This window comes from Bombina bombina, unplaced genomic scaffold, assembly GCF_027579735.1.
Source record: "Bombina bombina isolate aBomBom1 unplaced genomic scaffold, aBomBom1.pri scaffold_426, whole genome shotgun sequence".
Classification (NCBI taxonomy): domain Eukaryota; kingdom Metazoa; phylum Chordata; class Amphibia; order Anura; family Bombinatoridae; genus Bombina; species Bombina bombina.
The window spans coordinates 402,377-423,042 of NW_026511105.1; the positions used below are offsets into that span (position 1 = coordinate 402,377).

Sequence of the window (20,666 nt, forward strand, 5' to 3'; positions counted from 1 at the left end):
AAAGCTTTAGGACACGGATGAAGGGAGGGAGCAAATCAGGTTACCTAAACGGAAGGCACCACGGCTTGCAAAACCTTTCTCCCACAAATAGCCTCCGAAGAAGCAAAAGTATCAAATTTGTAAAATTTGGCAAAAGTGTGCAGTGAAGACCAAGTCGCTGCCTTACATATCTGGTCAACAGAAGCCTCGTTCTTGAAGGCCCATGTGGAAGCCACAGCCCTAGTGGAGTGAGCTGTGATTCTTTCAGGAGGCTGCCGTCCGGCAGTCTCATAAGCCAATCGGATGATGCTTTTAAGCCAAAAGGAAAGAGAGGTAGAAGTCGCTTTTTGACCTCTCCTTTTACCAGAATAGACAACAAACAAAGAAGATGTTTGTCTGAAATCTTTTGTAGCCTCTAAATAGAATTTTAGAGCACGGACTACGTCCAAATTGTGTAACAAACGTTCCTTCTTTGAAACTGGATTCGGACATAAAGAAGGTACAACTATCTCCTGGTTAATATTCTTGTTAGAAACAACCTTTGGAAGAAAACCAGGCTTAGTACGCAAAACCACCTTATCTGCATGGAACACCAGATAGGGCGGAGAACACTGCAGAGCAGATAACTCTGAAACTCTTCTAGCAGAAGAAATAGCAACCAAAAACAAAACTTTCCAAGATAGTAACTTAATATCTATGGAATGTAAAGGTTCAAACGGAACCCCTTGAAGAACTGAAAGAACTAGATTTAGACTCCAGGGAGGAGTCAAAGGTCTGTAAACAGGCTTGATCCTAACCAGAACCTGAACAAATGCTTGAACATCTGGCACAGCTGCCAGTCTTTTGTGTAGTAAGACAGATAAAGCAGAGATCTGTCCCTTTAGAGAACTTGCAGATAATCCTTTCTCCAAACCTTCTTGTAGAAAGGAGAGAATCTTAGGAATTTTTATCTTATTCCATGGGAATCCTTTGGATTCACACCAACAGATATATCTTTTCCATATTTTATGGTAAATTTTTCTAGTTACCGGTTTTCTGGCCTGAACCAGAGTATCTATCACAGAATCTGAAAACCCACGCTTTGATAGAATCAAGCGTTCAATCTCCAAGCCGTCAGCTGGAGGGAGACCAGATTTGGATGTTCGAATGGACCCTGAACAAGAAGGTCCTGTCTCAAAGGTAGCTTCCATGGTGGAACCGATGACATATTCACCAGGTCTGCATACCAAGTCCTGCGTGGCCACGCAGGAGCTATCAAGATCACCGAGACCCTCTCCTGTTTGATCCTGGCTACCAGCCTGGGAATGAGAGGAAACGGTGGAAATACATAAGCTAGGTTGAAGGTCCAAGGTGCTACTAGTGCATCTACTAGAGTCGCCTTGGGATCCCTGGATCTGGACCCGTAGCAAGGAACCTTGAAGTTCTGACGAGACGCCATCAGATCCATGTCTGGAATGCCCCATAATTGAGTTAGTTGGGCAAAGATCTCCGGGTGGAGTTCCCACTCCCCCGGATAGAATGTCTGACGACTCAGATAATCCGCTTCCCAGTTTTCCACACCTGGGATGTGGATCGCAGATAGGTGGCAGGAGTGATCCTCCGCCCATTGAATTATTTTGGTCACTTCTTTCATCGCCAGGGAACTCCTTGTTCCCCCCTGATGATTGATATACGCAACGGTTGTCATGTTGTCTGATTGGAATCTTATGAATCTGGCCTTTGCTAGCTGAGGCCAAGCCCTGAGAGCATTGAAGATCGCTCTTAGTTCCAGAATGTTTATCGGGAGAAGAGACTCTTCCCGAGACCATAGTCCCTGAGCTTTCAGGGATTCCCAGACCGCGCCCCAGCCCACTAGACTGGCGTCGGTCGTGACAATGACCCACTCTGGTCTGCGGAAGCTCATTCCCTGGGATAGATAGTCCAGGGTCAGCCACCAACGGAGTGAATCTCTGGTCTTCTGATCTACTTGAATCATTGGAGACAAGACTGTATAGTCCCCATTCCACTGTTTGAGCATGCACAGTTGTAATGGTCTTAGATGAATTTGTGCAAAAGGAACTATGTCCATTGCTGCAACCATCAACCCTACTACTTCCATGCACTGCGCTATGGAAGGACGTGGAACAGAATGAAGAACTTGACAAGTGCTTAGAAGTTTTGACTTTCTGACCTCTGTCAGAAAAATCCTCATTTCTAAGGAATCTATTATTGTTCCCAAGAAGGGAACTCTTGTTGACGGAGACAAGAGAACTTTTTTCTATGTTCACCTTCCATCCGTGTGATCTGAGAAAGGCCAGAACGATGTCTGTATGAGCCTTTGCTTTTGACAGGGACGACGCTTGTATTAGAATGTCGTCCAAGTATGGTACTACTGCAATGCCCCTCGGTCTTAGAACCGCTAGAAGGGACCCTAGTACCTTTGTGAAAATCCTTGGAGCAGTGGCTAACCCGAATGGGAGGGCCACAAACTGGTAATGTTTGTCCAGAAAGGCGAACCTTAGGAACTGATGATGTTCTTTGTGGATAGGAATATGTAGGTACGCATCCTTTAGATCCACGGTAGTCATAAATTGACCTTCCTGGATAGTGGGTAGAATCGTTCGAATGGTTTCCATCTTGAACGATGGTACCCTGAGAAATTTGTTTAGGATCTTCAAATCCAAAATTGGTCTGAAAGTTCCCTCTTTTTTGGGAACTACGAACAGATTTGAATAAAATCCCATCCCTTGTTCCTTTATCGGAACTGGGTGTATCACTCCCATCTTTAACAGGTCTTCTACACAATGTAAGAACGCCTGTCTCTTTATTTGGTTTAAGGATAAGTGAGACATGTGGAACCTTCCCCTTGGGGGTAGTTCCCTGAATTCCAGAAGATAACCCTGAGAAACTATTTCTAGTGCCCAGGGATCCTGAACATCTCTTGCCCAAGCCTGAGCAAAGAGAGAGAGTCTGCCCCCTACTAGATCCGGTCCCGGATCGGGGGCTACTCCTTCATGCTGTTTTGTCAGCAGCAGCAGGCTTCTTGGCCTGCTTACCCTTGTTCCAGCCTTGCATAGGCTTCCAGGCTGGTTTGGGCTGTGAGGCATTACCCTCTTGCTTAGAGGATGCAGAATTAGAGGCCGGTCCGTTCCTGAAATTGCGAAAGGAACGAAAATTAGACTTATTCTTGGCCTTGAAAGGCCTATCTTGAGGAAGGGCGTGGCCCTTTCCCCCAGTGATGTCTGAGATAATCTCTTTCAATTCTGGTCCAAATAGAGTTTTACCTTTGAAAGGGATGTTAAGCAATTTTGTCTTGGATGATACATCCGCTGACCAAGACTTTAGCCAAAGCGCTCTGCGCGCCACAATTGCAAACCCTGAATTTTCGCCGCTAATCTAGCTAATTGCAAAGCGGCATCTAGAGTTAGCCAACTTAAAGGGCCATGATACCCACATTTTTTCTTTCATGATTTAGAAAGATAATGCATTTTTAAACATCTTTCTAATTTACTTCTATTATCTAATTTGTTTTATTCTCTTGATATTCTTTGCTGAAAAGCATATCTAGATATGCTCAGTAGCTGCTGATTGGTTGCTGCACATAGAAGCCTCATGTGATTGGCTCACCCATGTGCATTGCTTTTTCTTCAAATAAGGATATCTAAAAAATAAAGCAAAATAAATAATAGAAGTAAATTGTAATGTTGTTTAAATTTGTATGTTCTATCTGAATCATGAAAGAAAGATTTTGGGCTTAGTGGCCCTTTAAGGGCGTGAACTCTGTCCATAACCTCCTCATATGGAGTCTCTCTACTGAGCGACTTTTCTAGTTCCTCGAACCAGAACCACGCTGCTGTAGTGACAGGAACAATGTACGAAATGGGTTGTAGAAGGTAACCTTGCTGTACAAAAATCTTTTTCAGCAAACCTTCCAATTTTTTATCCATAGGATCTTTGAAAGCACAACTATCCTCGATAGGAATAGTAGTGCGCTTGTTTAGAGTAGAAACTGCCCCCTCGACCTTAGGGACTGTCTGCCATAAGTCCTTTCTGGGGTCGACCATAGGAAATAATTTCTTAAATATAGGGGGGGGAACAAAAAGGTATGCCGGGCTTCTCCCACTCCTTATTCACTATGTCCGCCACCCGCTTGGGTATAGGAAAAGCGTCGGGGTGCACCGGAACCTCTAGAAACTTGTCCATCTTGCATAATTTCTCTGGAATGACCAAGTTGTCACAATCATCCAGAGTAGATAACACCTCCTTAAGCAGTGCGCGGAGATGCTCTAATTTAAATTTAAATGTCACATTAGGTTCAGCTTGTTGAGAAATTTTTCCTGAGGCTGAAATTTCCCCATCTGACAAAACCTCCCTCATGGCCACTTCAGATTGGTGTGAGGGAATGACAGAACAATTATCATCAGCGCCCTCCTGCTCTTCAGTGTTTAAAACAGAGCAATCGCGCTTTCTCTGATATGCAGGCATTTTGGATAAAATATTTGCTATGGAGTTATCCATTACAGCCGTCAATTGTTGCATGGTAATAAGCATTGGCACGCTAGATGTACTAGGGGCCTCCTGCGTGGGCAAAACTGGTGTAGACACAGTAGGAGATGATGTAGTATCATATCTACTCCCCTCATCTGAGGAATCATCTTGGGCAATTTCATTAACTGTGGCAGTACTGTCCTTACTTTGTTTGGACGCTATGGCACAATTATCACACAAATTTAAATGGGGAGACACATTGGCTTTCATACATATAGAACATAGCTTATCCGAAGGCACAGACATGTTAAACAGGCGTAAACTTGTCAATAAAGCACAAAAAACGTTTTAAAACAAAACCGTTACTGTCTCTTTAAATTTTAAACAGAAACACTTTATTACTGAATATGTGAAAAAGTATGAAGGAATTGTTCAAAAATTACCAAACTTTCACCACAGTGTCTTAAAGCATTAAGAGTATTGCACACGGAACCGGAGCCGTTTACAAATTTAACCCCTATACAGTCCCAGCTACAGCCTTTGCTGAGACCTAACCAAGCCCAGAGGGGAATACGATACCAAATGACGCCTTCTAGAAACTTTTCCAGCTACTTTCAGATCCTCACACATGCATCTGCATGTCTTGCTCTCAAAAACAACTGCGCAGTAATGGCGCGAAAATGAGGCTCAGCCTACAACTGGGAAGGCCCTCCCTGACTGGAAAAAGTGTCTAACATAGTGCCTGCCGTTAAAAAACGTTCCCCAAGTTTATAAATGTGAATTATCAGCATAAACATGTATAAAATGTCCAAATAAAGCAATCGATTTAGCCCATAAAATGTCTACCAGTTTTATAGCCCATATTAAGCCCTTTATTCTGTTTGAGACTAAGAAAATGGCTTACCGGTCCCCATGAGGGGAAATGACAGCCTTCCAGCATTACACAGTCTTGTTAGAAATATGGCTAGTCATACCTTAAGCAAAAAAGTCTGCTAACTGTTTCCCCCAACTGAAGTTACTTCATCTCAACAGTCCTATGTGGAAACAGCAATCGATTTTAGTTACTGTCTGCTAAAATCATCTTCCTCTCACAAACAGAAATCTTCATCCTTTTCTGTTTCAGAGTAAATAGTACATACCAGCACTATTTTAAAATAACAAACACTTGATAGAAGAATAAAAAACTACATTTAAACACCAAAAACTCTTAACCATCTCCGTGAAGATGTTGCCTGTGCAACGGCAAAGAGAATGACTGGGGTGGGCGGAGCCTAGGAGGGACTATATGGCCAGCTTTGCTGGGACTCTTTGCCATTTCCTGTTGGGGAAGAGATATTCCCACAAGTAAGGATGACGCCGTGGACCGGACACACCAATGTTGGAGAAATTACTTTGTCTTCCTTTCTGCCTAATCTTTTTGTCCTGAGGGAGAAGGTGACCCTTACCTCTCGTAATGTCAGAAATAATCTCTTTCAGCTCAGGACCAAACAGGGTCTTCCCCTTGTAAGGGACAGCTAGAAGCTTTGACTTAGATGAAACGTCCGCAGACCAAGGTTTCAGCTATAAGGCCCTGCGAGCCAAGATAGAGAAGCTTGAAATTTTGGCCCCCAACTTAATAACTTGAAGGGTGGCATCCGAGATAAAGGCATTAGCTAGCTTAAGAGCCTTTATCCTGTCCTGGATCTCGTGCAAGGGAGTTTCTCGCCTGAGGGCATCAGCCAGAGCATCAAACCAGTAGGTTGCCGCACTCGTGACGGTAGTTATACAGACCGCCGGTTGCCACTGCATACCCTGGTGAACATAAATTTTGAGTAGACCCTCTAATTTTTTGTCCATTGGATCTATAAAAGCACAGCTATCCTCTATAGAGATAGTAGTTCTCTTAGCCAAGGTTGAAACAGCTCCTTCTACCTTAGGAACAGTTTGCCAAACCTCTTTAACTGAGTCAGCTAGAGGAAACATCTTCTTGAAAATAGGAGAAGGAGAGAAAGGAATACCAGGTCTCTCCCATTCTCTATTAATAATTTCAGAGGCCTTCTTAGGAACTGGAAAAACATCTGTAAAGGAAGGTACCTCATAATATCTGTCTAATTTGCTAGACTTTGGGGGGACAACCATCACTGTGGAGTCACTATCATCTAGGGTAATTAAAACCTCTCTAACTAAGAGACGAAGATGTTCCAGTTCAAACCTGAAAGATACCACTTTTGGGTCGGTCAAAGGTAACACCTCCTCCGAATCTGAGATTTCTCCTTCAGATGCCAGAGCAGGAACCTCTTCCTCAGATCTATGAGAAGAGACTTCTGAGATAGCTACCACAGCATCAGAAATCTCGCTAACCGCAGAAATGGACTTTCTCTTGTGATGGCCCTGCAACATTGGAAAGGCAGACAGAGCATCAGAGATAGTAGTAGACATAAGAGAAGCTATGTCCTGTAGTGAAATTCCAGAAGGAACTACAGTAGACGTGCAGGGCACTGCTGGTGAGGGCGATAATTTTTGGGACACTTGGGGAGAAAGTTGCTGCAGAAATTGACCCTCATCAGAGGACTCGTGGACAACATCTGTCTGAGAGGAGAATGGCTCAGCAAAAATGTTATCCCTAAAATTCACAGTCCTTTCAATACATGTAGGACAGAAAGGGATTGGTGGTTCCACATTTGCATCAAGACATAAAGCACATGTAACAGCTTGCACCTCATCTTGGTCCATTTTTTTCACATAAAATATTGGTATTGAGCAGAAAAAATACTGGGAATAACAAAATAAAATTATCAAAAACCGTTACTGTCTTTTTAAATTTAAACGTTTTTTCTTTCTCTTGACAAACTGCTAATTTTGCTGTAGTTACAAAACGGTTAGAAAATGTAAGCAATAATTAAACCTCTGCACCACAGCAACCTGCTGAGGTGCTCCTACCTTAACCAATGCTACCAGATCCCTTGTAGAAACGATCTGTGCTAAAAGCAAATGAAAAGTGTTCTACATGCTGCTCTAGCCCAGATAAACCCCAGTACAGCACATCTGAAGACCTGCAACTGCTTGGTAATAGTGCTACAAGCAGAGGCTCCACAAAACATGAAGTCCCGCCTTTTGTGGGCGTGCTGCAAGTCTCTGCTTCCCTCTCTGGGAAAAAACTAAAGTGAAACCACCAGAGCCCTCCATTTTAGTGAAAATAAACTTAGCAACATAACTCCAGCCCCAGTGCCTGCACCTAATCACTGCCCAAGTAAGACTTGTTTTCTGAAAGTCTGAAACTGTCCCCACATAAGTAAGGTTTACCATAAACCCCTTATTTACCATAGTGCTAATGAAACAAACACAGACTCCTTAGATCCCAGAAAAAGGTAGCACTAACCTCAAACACTGCCTGGCAGTAGGGCAGTTCCCAAGCTTGAGAGGTCCTCTCCCTCACATTGGCCTGAGAGATAAGCAATGCTGAGTCAGTAATAATCTCAGTCTGAAGGATATGGGGCAGCTGAACATGGGAGGTGCAGTGAGAATTATGTCCCACCAGTTCCCATAGCTCTAAAGCCACCAGAGATCTACTGTAGAGACTGATATGGACTAGGCTACACCCCAGAACAAAGTAGCACTCTCTGGCACTACTCATAAAACAAAAAACTCTTGATTGAAGAATCTAAATTAACACCTCACTTTACCTGCTTCCTATCACTAACGTAGGCAAAGAGAATGACTGGAGTGGGAGGGAAGGGAGGAGCTATTTAACAGCTCTGCTGTAGTGCTCTTTGCCTCTTCCTGCTGACCAGGAATTGAATATCCCACAAGTAATGAAGATGATCCGTGGACTCATCGTGTCTTTAAAAAGAAATATAAGCTTTTCAAGAAGCTTTGAGGCGAGGGAGTAGGGAAATAGGGTGGTAGTTGGATGGGGAGGTTGGATTGAGATTTTTTGAGGATAGGTGTGACTAGTGCATGTTTTAAAGATGAGGGAAATAAACCATGATCCCAAACAGGGAGATTCAATAAATAAAAACACTCTGTTATTAAACCATGAACATATTTAAGGATGTATAAGGACTTTCACACTAGAATTGGTCTATAATAAAAAGCCTGTTCCCTGCAACTGATCCCTGGAGAAAATGATGTCCGTGTGAGAGCTATAAACTAAATGAAGCAGCCTCTGACTGTATGATAAATACATCTGACACAGTACATTATGGCTACGTTGGCCGCTGGAGACGGCTACAGTAAACATTTTGGACCTAACGCCAACTGCACTGCCTCTGCAACAAAAAGGCGCGTATTGCGAATGCCTCTTCAACCTAATAAGTTGCATAGAAGGAGAGGTAACAGTGTAAAAATGCTCACAGCATAACCCTATAACTACGGCCATCCGCTGTTGTACCTCTCCCTCTAACAGTCACTGCATGACAAATTCAAATATAAGATAATAGCGGTATCAAACACTATTATAACCTGATCTCTAGCGTTACACGGCTCTAGTGGGAAGGGATGAAAATAAGCAGCTGCTTATCCTTCTCCCAAGCGTGCAAACTGATCATGCCATAAAAACGAAGGAGATCCGTTCCCTACAACAGTTCTAGTAAAAAAGTTGAGGGTGTCTAAATAGACAGATTTACATGCCAGTACTGACATCTAATGCATTACACATGGGTATTTAAGGTACATACTCAGTACATAAAACCAGGAATATATTGATGACAAACAATATTTTAACCCTGAATCCTGCTAGAATAAGACTAAATAGAGTTGTTTAGTAAAACTAGCTCATGAATGTGACATCACACATAGAGTAAATAAAATCAGATAGCCCCTACCCTAGAACTACCGGTGTTCCACACGGAAAAGACCATATATGAGGTAAAAGGAGCGAAAACCCAGTGACAGGTCCTCATGACTGCTCAGGAAGCAGTTATCATGCACAAAAACGTTCCCTACTAAATCTGGGTCTGATTTGACCACCTAACTCCCCCCCCCCCGAGAGATTTTTAGGGTACTGTGCATCCAAACACCCTTCTATAGAAGATCTGGAACTCTTCAGCGTCTTAGTGCTACTATTAACCCTTTGTGTAAATGATAGGCCATCCGTAGCAGGAGAGAAAAAAGGGACTTTCCCTCAGAGGACTTCAGCAATGGCACAGTCACAGCTCTTCCAGGTCTGTCAGCTACACCAGACTTCTGACAGGGACCTGAGATGAAAGGAAAGCAGAGTAACTAACCACGGTTGCAGGGTTAGCATAGATTGCTGGATGGATAACAAGGACTACCCTTACAGCAGCTAACAGCTACCAAAACTCTTACTCAAGAGGATTACATGGACACAACATTATCCCAGTCCTGTCTTGAAAGGGAAACTACCCATAAAAGTACTTAGTCTAAATTTTCTACAGAGCACTATCTTCGCACTCTTCCATGATTCAGGAAGGCAAAAAATGACTGTGGGATTATGGGAAGGGATAGTTAAAGAGACAGTATATTCATATAACTGCATGTAATAGACTTACTTAGAAGCTGTCAGTTTGGCTCTGTTGAAAAGGTAGGTGGAAAGCCCACTGCAAGTGGCAAATAAGACACTCCCCCTCCCCCTTCTTTTGCATATGAAAAGACCCTTTACACAAACAGGAGCAAGCTGGAGAAGGTAGCTGATGGTATTCACATAAAACTTTGGGGTTTGGTTAGGAGTCTGAAAATCAGAGCAATGTTATTTAAAAATAAGCAAAACTATACATTTATTTAAAAAAAAACTTTATGGGCTATATAAATAGATCATCTACAAAACATTAATGCAAAGAAAAAATGAGTGTATAATGTCCCTTTAAAGGGACACTCAATCAAAATTAAACTTTCATTATTCAGATAGAGCATGCCATTTTAAACAACTTTCCCATTTACTTCCATTAACTAAAATGTGCAGTCTTTTTATATTTAAACTTTTTGAGTCACCAGCTCATACTGAGCATGTGCAAGAATAAGTGTGTATGCATTTGTGAATGGCTGATGGCTGTCACATGGTACATGTATGCATTTGTGATTGGCTGATGGCTTTATCATGGTGCAGGGGGAGTGGAAAAAGACATAACTTAAAATTATCAGGAAAAAAAAAATCTACTACATATTTGAAGTTAAGACTAAGTGCTATTGCATTGTCTTGTTATCTTGCATTTGTTGATTATGCAAATTTACTGTGTTGACTGGTCCTTTAAGCTTTGCTAGGGTGTCTTTGCCTCCTCCTGGCGGCCAGGAGCTAAATTCCCAACAGTAATTGAATGGAATCGTGGACTCTCCATGCCACTGGAAAGAAACAAGCTACATTTTTTTGTTTATAAAAAAAATAATATTCTTTATTTTAGGGCCAATTGGGGGTTATTTTTAAAATTAACCAGAGGTCTGAAAGGTTTATAATTTAAAGAGAAATTAGTATAACTTTTGTGACTCAATAAAATTGAAAGTCCTATCCATATCCATAGTCCTTAAAGGGACACTGAACCCAAATTTTTTTTCTTTCGTGATTTAGATAGCGCATGCAATTTTAAGCAACTTTCTAATTTACTCCTATTATCAATTTTTATTCATTCTCTTGCTATATTTATTTGAAAAATAAAGCATCTAAGCTTTTTTTCTTGGTTCAGACCTCTGAACAGCACTTTTTTAATGGTGGATGAATTTATCCACCAATCGGCAAGGACAACCCAGGTTGTTCACCAAAAATGGGCTGACATCTAAACTTACATTCTTGCATTTCAAATAAAGATACCAATAGAAAAACATAATTTTTTGTGACACTCTAAGCTATGGTTGGGCACTTTATTTATAAAGTTCTAAATATATGTCTTTTAAATTGTTTCAATTGACTTTTTTTCCCTGTGGGCTGTTAGGCTCGCGGGGGCTGAAAATGCTTCAATTTATTGCGTCATTCTTGGCGCAAATTTTTTTTTTTGTCATTGTAGTTTGTGATGAATGTTATGATAAACTTGCTAATGCAGATAGTATTTCCATTAGTAATATTCCATTACCTGTTGCTGTTCCCTCAACATCTAATACTCAGGATGTTCCTGTTAATATAAAATAATTTGTTTCTAAATCTATTAGGAAGGCTATGTCTGTTATTCCTCCTTCCAGTAAACGTAAAAGGTCTTCTAAAACTTCTCATTTTTCAGATGAATTTTTAAATTACCATCATCATTCTGATTTGTCTATTTCTGATGAGGACTTTTCTGGTTCAGAGGATTCTGTCTCAGATATTGACACTGATAAATCTTCATATTTATTTAAAATGGAATTTATTCGCTCTTTACTTAAAGAAGTTTTAATCGCATTGGAGATGGAGGAATCTAGTCCTCTTGATACTAAATCTACTAAGCGTTTAAATTCGGTTTTTAAACCTCCTATAGTTATTCCAGAAGTTTTTCCTGTTCCTGATACTATTTCTGAAGTAATTTCTAGGGAATGGAATAATTTGGGTACTTCATTTACTCCTTCTCAAAGGTTTAAGAAATTGTACCCTGTGCCATCTGACAGATTAGAGTTTTGGGACAAAATCCCTAAAGTTGATGGGGCTATCTCTACTCTTGCTAAACGTACTACTATTCCTACGGCAGATAGCACTTCGTTTAAAGATCCTTTAGATAGGAAAATTGAATATTTTTTAAGAAAAGCTTATTTATGTTCAGGTAATTTACTTAGACCTGCTATATCTTTGGCTGATGTTGCAGCAGCTTCAACTTTTTGGTTGGAGGCTTTAGCGCAACAAGTGTCAGATCATAATACTCATAGCATTGTTAAACTTCTTCAACATGCTAATAACTTTGTCTGTGATGCCATCTTTGATATCATTAGAGTTGATGTCAGGTATATGTCTTTAGCTATTTTAGCTAGAAGAGCTTTATGGCTTAAAACTTGGAATGCAGATATGTTTTCTAAGTCAACTTTGCTTTCTCTTTCTTTCCAAGGTAATAAATTATTTGGTTCTCAGTTGGATTCTATTATTTCAACTGTTACTGGGGGGGAAAGGAACTTTTTTGCCTCTGGACAAAAAATTCTAAAGGTAAATATAGGGCTGCTAATCGTTTTCGTTCCTTTCGTCAAAATAAGGAACAGAAGCCTGACCCTTCCACTAAAGGAACGGTTTCTGTTTGGAAACCATCTCCAGTCTGGAATAAATCCAAGCCTTTTAGAAAGCCAAAGCCAGCCCCCAAGTCCACATGAAGGTGCGGCCCTCATTCCAGCTCAGCTGGTAGGGGGCAGTTTGCGATTTTTCAAAGATATTTGGATCAATTCGATTCACAGTCTTTGGATTCAGAACATTGTTTCACAAGGGTACAGAATAGGTTTCAAGGTAAGGCCGCCTGCGAGAAGATTTTTTCTCTCTCGCATTTCAATAAACCCAGTGAAGGCTCAGGCGTTTCTGAAATGTGTCATGTGTCAGATCTAGAGTTGGCTGGGGTAATTGTGCCAGTTCCAGTTCTGGAACAGGGTCTGGGGTTTTACTCAAATCTATTCATTGTACCAAAGAAGGAGAATTCCTTCAGACCAGTTCTGGATCTAAAAATATTGAATCGTTATGTAAGGATACCAACATTCAAAATGGTAACTATAAGGACTATTCTGCCTTTTGTTCAGCAAGGGCATTATATGTCTACAATAGATTTACAGGATGCATATCTTCATATTCAGATTCATCCAGATCATTTTCAGTTTCTGAGATTCTCTTTTCTAGACAAGCATTACCAGTTTGTGGCCCTGCCGTTTGGCCTAGCGACAGCTCCAAGGATCTTTTCAAAGGTTCTCGGTGCCCTTCTATCTGTAATCAGAGAACAGGGTATTGCGGTATTTCCTTATTTGGACGATATCTTGGTACTTGCTCAGTCTTCACATTCTGCAGAATCTCATACGAATCGACTTGTGTCGTTTCTTCAAAAACATGGTTGGAGAATCAATTTACCAAAGAGTTCATTGATTCCTCAGACAAGAGTAACCTTTTTAGGTTTCCAAATAGATTCAGTGTTCATGACCTTGTCTCTAACAGAAAAGAGACGTCTGAAATTGGTTTCAGCTTGTCGAAACCTTCAGTCTCAATCATTCCCTTCGGTAGCTTTATGCATGGAAATTCTAGGTCTCATGACTGCTGCATCGGACGCGATCCCCTTTGCTCGTTTTCACATGCGACCTCTTCAGCTTTATATGCTGAACCAGTGGTGCAGGGATTATACAAAGATATCACAATTGATATCCTTAAATCCGAATGTACGACACTCTCTGACGTGGTGGACAGATCACCATCGTTTAGTCCAAGGGGCTTCTTTTGTTCTTCCAACCTGGACTGTCATCTCAACAGATGCGAGTCTAACAGGTTGGGGAGCAGTATGGGGATCTCTGACAGCGCAGGGGGTTTGGGAATCTCAGGAGGCGAGATTACCAATCAACACTTTGGAACTCCGTGCGATTTTCAGAGCTCTTCAGTTCTGGCCTCTTCTGAAGAGAGAATCGTTCATTTGTTTTCAGACGGACAATGTCACAACCGTGGCATATGTCAATCATCAAGGGGGGACTCACAGTCCTCAGGCTATGAAAGAAGTATCTCGGATACTTGTATGGGCAGAATCCAGCTCTTGTCTAATCTCTGCGGTTCACATCCCAGGTGTAGACAATTGGGAAGCGGATTATCTCAGTCGCCAGACGTTACATCCGGGCGAATGGTCTCTTCACCCAGAGGTATTTCTTCAGATTGTTCAAATCTGGGGATTTCCAGAAATAGATCTGATGGCTTCTCATCTAAACAAGAAACTTCCCAGGTATCTGTCCAGATCCAGGGATCCTCAGGCGGAGGCAGTGGACGCGTTGTCACTTCCCTGGAATTATCCTGCCTATATCTTTCCGCCTCTAGATCTTCTTCCAAGAGTGATTTCCAAAATTCTAAAGGAACGTTTGTTTGTACTGCTGGTGGCTCCAGCATGGCCTCACAGGTTTTGGTATGGGGATCTTGTTCGGATGGCTACTTGCCAACGTTGGACTCTTCCGTTAAGACCAGATCTTCTATCTCAAGGCCCTTTTTTCCATCAGGATCTCAAATCCTTAAATTTGAAGGTATGGAGATTGAACGCTTGATTCTTAGTCATAGAGGTTTCTCTGACTCAGTAATTAATACTATGTTACAGGCTCGTAAATCTGTGTCTAGGAAGATTTATTATCGAGTCTGGAAGACTTACATTTCTTGGTGTTCTTCTCATAAATTCTCCTGGCATTCTTTTAGAATTCCTAGAATTTTACAGTTTCTTCAGGATGGTTTGGATAAAGGTTTGTCTGCAAGTTCCTTGAAAGGACACATTTCTGCTCTTTCTGTTCTTTTTCACAGAAAGATTGCTAATCTTCCTGATATTCATTGTTTTGTACAGGCTTTGGCTCGTATAAAACCTGTCATTAAGTCAATTTCTCCTCCTTGGAGTCTTAATTTGGTTCTGAGGGCTTTACAAGCTCCTCCGTTTGAACCTATGCATTCTCTGGATATTAAATTACTTGGAAAGTTCTGTTCCTTTTGGCCATCTCTTCTGCTAGAAGAGTTTCTGAGTTATCTGCTCTTTCTTGTGAATCTCCTTTTCTGATTTTTCATCAGGATAAGGCGGTGTTGCGGACTTCATTTAAATTTTTACCTAATGTTGTGAATTCTAACAACATTAGTAGAGAAATTGTTGTTCCTTCATTATGTCCTAATCCTAAGAATTCTCTGAAGAAATCTTTACATTCTTTGGATGTAGTGAGAGCTTTAAAATATTATGTTGAAGCTACTAAAGATTTTAGAAAGACCTCTAGTCTATTTGTTATCTTTTCTGGTTCCAGGAAAGGTCAAAAGGCCTCCGCCATTTCTTTGGCGTCTTGGTTGAAGTCTTTGATTCATCATACTTATGTTGAGTCGGGTAAAACTCCGCCTCAAAGGATTACAGCTCATTCTACTATGTCAGTTTCTACTTCCTGGGCGTTTAGGAATGAAGCTTCTGTTGATCAGATTTGCAAAGCAGCAACTTGGTCTTCTTTGCATACTTTTACTAAATTCTACCATTTTGATGTGTTTTCCTCTTCTGAAGCAGTTTTTGGTAGAAAAGTACTTCAGGCAGCTGTTTCAGTTTGATTCTTCTGCTTATAATTTCAGTTTTTTTCATTATTAAGATTAAAACTTTTGTTTTGGGTTGTGGATTATTTATCAGCGGAATTGGCTGTCTTTATTTTATCCCTCCCTCTCTAGTGACTCTTGCGTGGAAGTTCCACATCTTGGGTATTTATTATCCCATATGTCACTAGCTCATGGACTCTTGCTAATTACATGAAAGAAAACATAATTTATGTAAGAACTTACCTGATAAATTTATTTCTTTCATATTAGCAAGAGTCCATGAGGCCCACCCCTTTTTGTGGTGGTTATGATTTTTTGTATAAAGCACAATTATTCCAATTCCTTATTTTGATGCTTTCGCTCCTTTCTTATCACCCCACTTCTTGGCTATTCGTTAAACTGAATTGTGGGTGTGGTGAGGGGTGTATTTATAGGCATTTTGAGGTTTGGGAAACTTTGCCCTTCCTGGTAGGAATGTATATCCCATACGTCACTAGCTCATGGACTCTTGCTAATATGAAAGAAATGAATTTCTCAGGTAAGTTCTTACATAAATAAGATTTACATACCCCAGGACACTCATCTACATATAGTAGATAGCCAAACCAGTACTGAAACGAGAATCAGTAGAGGTAATGGTATATAAGAGTATATCGTCGATCTGAAAAGGGAGGTAAGAGATGAATCTCTACAACCGATAACAGAGAACCTATGAAATACATCCCGTAGAAGGAGACCATTGAATTCAAATAGGCAATACTCTCTTCACATCCCTCTCACATTCACTGCACTCTGAGAGGAAAACCGGGCTCCAGCCTGCTGCGAAGCGCATATCAACGTAGAATCTAGCACAAACTTACTTCACCACCTCCACGGGAGGCAAAGTTTGTAAAACTGAATTGTGGGTGTGGTGAGGGGTGTATTTATAGGCATTTTGAGGTTTGGGAAACTTTGCCCCTCCTGGTAGGAATGTATATCCCATACGTCACTAGCTCATGGACTCTTGCTAATTACATGAAAGAAAAAGAAAATTTGATAATAGGAATAATCTAGAAAGTTGCTTAAAATGTCATGCTCTATCTGAATCACAAAAGAAAAAAATTGGGTTCAGTGTCCCTTTAACAAATTTAAGATGTTGTTCTGAAAGCAATATTAACATGTGTATTGGCATTAGGAATAAATGAATGATAACAAGGAAACTGACCTCTACGCTGGCCCAGTTTTGCATTATGCTACATGATGGGTCTCCACTCTCACTGAAACCTGAGAGACAAAATGTAAAGAAATGCAAAATGTCACGTCACAGCTGTCAAAGTTTATTTATATACACAATTATTGGTAAATAATATTTCTCACGGAATAAGTGTTAATATGAATTAGAGGAATTTGAAAGTTTTGAGTGACTTGCACCATCACACAGAAATGTAGATGCTCCAGCTATTAACAAGGTAAGAGATAGTTTTAGTCACTGCTTAAAGGGTCATGAAAGTCAAAGTTAACTTTGACGGTTTAGATAGAGCATGCACCTTTAATATATGTTTCAATGTGCTTCAAATGAAGTCATTCTCTTAGTATCCCTTGTTGAAAAGCATACCTAAGAAGGATCAGGAGAAGCAAAGCACTACTGGGAGCTAGATGCGAATTAGTGGCTACACACATTTCTCTTGTCAGTTGCTCATTAGATGTGTTCAGCTAGGTCCCAGACATTTAATCCCTTTGTTGGGGTTAACCACTGTTATATGCAAGCAGCGCAATAATAAAATGCTCTAACAAATAAGACTATTTGCTTTTTGCACTTTAATGACAATTTAAACCCAATATAAATGAAAACCAGGCAAGCTAAAACATTAGCTACCAAATGCAACACTTACGTTCCTCCACTTCATGCTTAAGATAGTCAACAGCACGAACATATGATGCCCTCAGCTCTTCTAGCTCTTTACTAGAGTCTGGAGAAAAGAAAAAGATGAAATAGTTGTGCAGCTTGCTGACAAACACATTGATGTTTGATATATTATGTTATAGGTACTGAAGGACTTATCCCAATAGCATGTAGACACAAACCCATTTTGAAAACGGTAACACAGGTCTTGAGCCCGATTAGCGCACACACACAGAATATTCTAGATCAGGGATGGCCAATGTTTAATGTCATAGGCTGGAGAAAGACCATATTTTTAGAAAGTCCCTGTGTGAGAAAAATCTATCGCCTAGATTTAGAGTTTGGCGGTAGCCGTCAAAACCAGCGTTAGAGGCTCCTAACGCTGGTTTTTACCGCCCGCTGGTATTTGGAGTCAGTCAGGAAAGGCTCTAACGCTCACTTTCCAGCCGCGACTTTTCCATACCGCAGATCCCCTTAACTCAATTGCGTATCCTATCTTTTCAATGGGATCTTTCTAACGCCGGTATTTAGAGTCGTGGCAGAAGTGAGCGTTAGAAATCTAACGACAAAACTCCAGCCGCAGAAAAAAGTCAGGAGTTAAGAGCTTTCTGGGCTAACGCCGGTTCATAAGGCTCTTAACTACTGTGCTCTAAAGTACACTAACACCCATAAACTACCTATGTACCCCTAAACCGAGGTCCCCCCACATCGCCGCCACTCTATTAAAAATTTTTAACCCCTAATCTGCCGACCGCACACCGCCGCCACCTACGTTATCCCTATGTACCCCTAATCTGCTGCCCCTAACACCGCCGACCTCTATATTATATTTATTAACCCCTAATCTGCCGCCCCCAACGTCGCCTCCACCTACCTACAATTATTAACCCCTAATCTGCCGAAGGAACCTCACCGCCACTATAATAAATGTATTAACCCCTAATCCGCCTCACTCCCGCCTCAATAACCCTATAATAAATAGTATTAACCCCTAATCTGCCCTCCCTAACATCGCAGACACCTAACTTCAAGTATTAACCCCTAATCTGCCGACCGGACCTCACCGCTACTCTAATAAATTTATTAACCCCTAAAGCTAAATCTAACCCTAACACCCCCCTAAGTTGAATATAATTTAAATCTAACGAAATAAATTAACTCTTATTAAATAAATTATTCCTATTTAAAGCTAAATACTTACCTGTAAAATAAACCCTAATATATCTACAATATAAATTATAATTATATTGTAGCTATTTTAGGGTTTATATTTATTTTACAGGCAACTTTGTATTTATTTTAACCAGGTACAATAGCTATTAAATAGTTAATAACTATTTAATAGCTACCTAGTTAAAATAATTACAAAATTACCTTTAAAATAAATCCTAACCTAACACTACACTATCAATAAATTAATTAAATAAAATACCTACAATTATCTACAATTAAACCTAACACTACACTATCAATAAATAAATGAAATAAAATACCTACAAATAAATACAATTAAATAAACTAACTAAAGTACAAAAAATAAAAAAAGCTAAGTTACAAAAAATAAAAAAATTAATTACAAACATAATAAAAATATTACAACAATTTTAAGCTAATTACACCTACTCTAAGCCCCCTAATAAAATAACAAAGCCCCCCAAAATAAAACAATGCCCTACCCTATTCTAAAATTAAAATAGAAAAGCTCTTTTACCTTACCAGCCCTTAAAAGGGCCTTTTGCGGGGCATACCCCAAAGAATTCAGCTCTTTTGCCTGTAAAAAAAAACATACAATACCCCCCCCCAACATTACAACCCACCACCCACATACCCCTAATCTAACCCAAACCCCCCTTAAATAAACCTAACACTAAGCCCCTGAGGATCTTCCTACCTTGTCTTCACCATGCCAGGTATCACCGATCGCTCCAGGCTCGAAATCTTCATCCAAGCCCAAGCGTGGGCTGGAGATCCATCATCCGGCTGAAGTCTTCTATCAAGCGACGGCTGGAGAGGTCCAGTAGAGGCTCCAAAGTCTTCATGCTATCCGGGCAGAAGAGTAGATCCGGACCGGCAACCATCTTCTTCCAAGCGGTGACAAGCGGCATCTAAACTTACATTCTGCCATTTCAAATAAAGATACCAAGAGAATGAAGAAAATTTGATAATAGGAGTAAATTAGAAAGTTGCTTAAAATTTCATGCTCAATCTGAATCACAAAATAATTTTTTTGGGTACAGTGTCCCTTTAAAGGAACCTTCATTCGGACTTAGGACGTCGCAAGAAGAGGATGGATCCGCGCCGGAGGTCTTCAACATGGAGCCGCTTGTCACCGCTTGGAAGAAGATGGTTGCCGGTCCGGATCTACTCTTCTGCCCGGATAGCATGAAGACTTTGGAGCCTCTTCTGGACCTCTTCAGCCGTCGCTTGATAGAAGACTTCAGCCGGATGATGGATCTCCAGCCCCCGCTTGGGCTTGGATGAAGATTTCGGAGCCTGGAGCGATCGGTGATACCTGGCATGGTGAAGACAAGGTAGGAAGATCTTCAGGGGCTTAGTGTTAGGTTTATTTAAGGGGGGTTTGGGTTAGATTAGGGGTATGTGGGTGGTGGGTTGTAATGTTGGGGGGGTATTGTATGTTTTTTTTTTTACAGGCAAAAGAGCTGAATTCTTTGGGGTATGCCCCGCAAAAGGCCCTTTTAAGGGCTGGTAAGGTAAAAGAGCTTTTCTATTTTAATTTTAGAATAGGGTAGGGCATTGTTTTATTTTGGGGGGCTTTGTTATTTTATTAGGGGGCTTAGAGTAGGTGTAATTAGCTTAAAATTGTTGTAATATTTTTATTATGTTTGTAATTTTTTTATTTTTTGTAACTTAGCTTTTTTTATTTTTTGTACTTTAGTTAGTTTATTTAATTGTATTTATTTGTAGGTATTTTATTTAATTTATTTATTGATAGTGTAGTGTTAGGTTTAATTGTAGATAATTGTAGGTATTTTATTTCATTAATTTATTGCTAGTGTAGTGTTAGGTTTAATTGTAACTTAGGTTAGGATTTATTTTACAGGTAATTTTGTAATTATTTTAACTAGGTAGCTATTAAATAGTTCTTAACTATTTAATAGCTATTGTACCTGGTTAAAATAAATACAAAGTTGCCTGTAAAATAAATATAAATCCTAAAATAGCTACAATATAATTATTATTTATATTGTAGCTACATTAGGGTTTATTTTACAGGTAAGTATTTAGCTT

General features: G+C 40.3%; 1 protein-coding gene across 1 annotated transcript in view; it reads right to left on the minus strand.

The window, feature by feature from the left end:
• LOC128643603 (squamous cell carcinoma antigen recognized by T-cells 3) overlaps positions 1-20,666 on the minus strand; it is a 130,043-nt gene that overhangs the window by 100,379 nt on the left and 8,998 nt on the right. The window contains exons 2-3 of the mRNA XM_053696444.1: positions 17,407-17,522; positions 16,740-16,798 (exon numbers count right to left, since the gene is read on the minus strand). Of these exons, the coding sequence (XP_053552419.1) occupies positions 16,740-16,798; positions 17,407-17,522 (175 nt within the window). The remainder of the gene's footprint in view (positions 1-16,739; positions 16,799-17,406; positions 17,523-20,666) is intronic.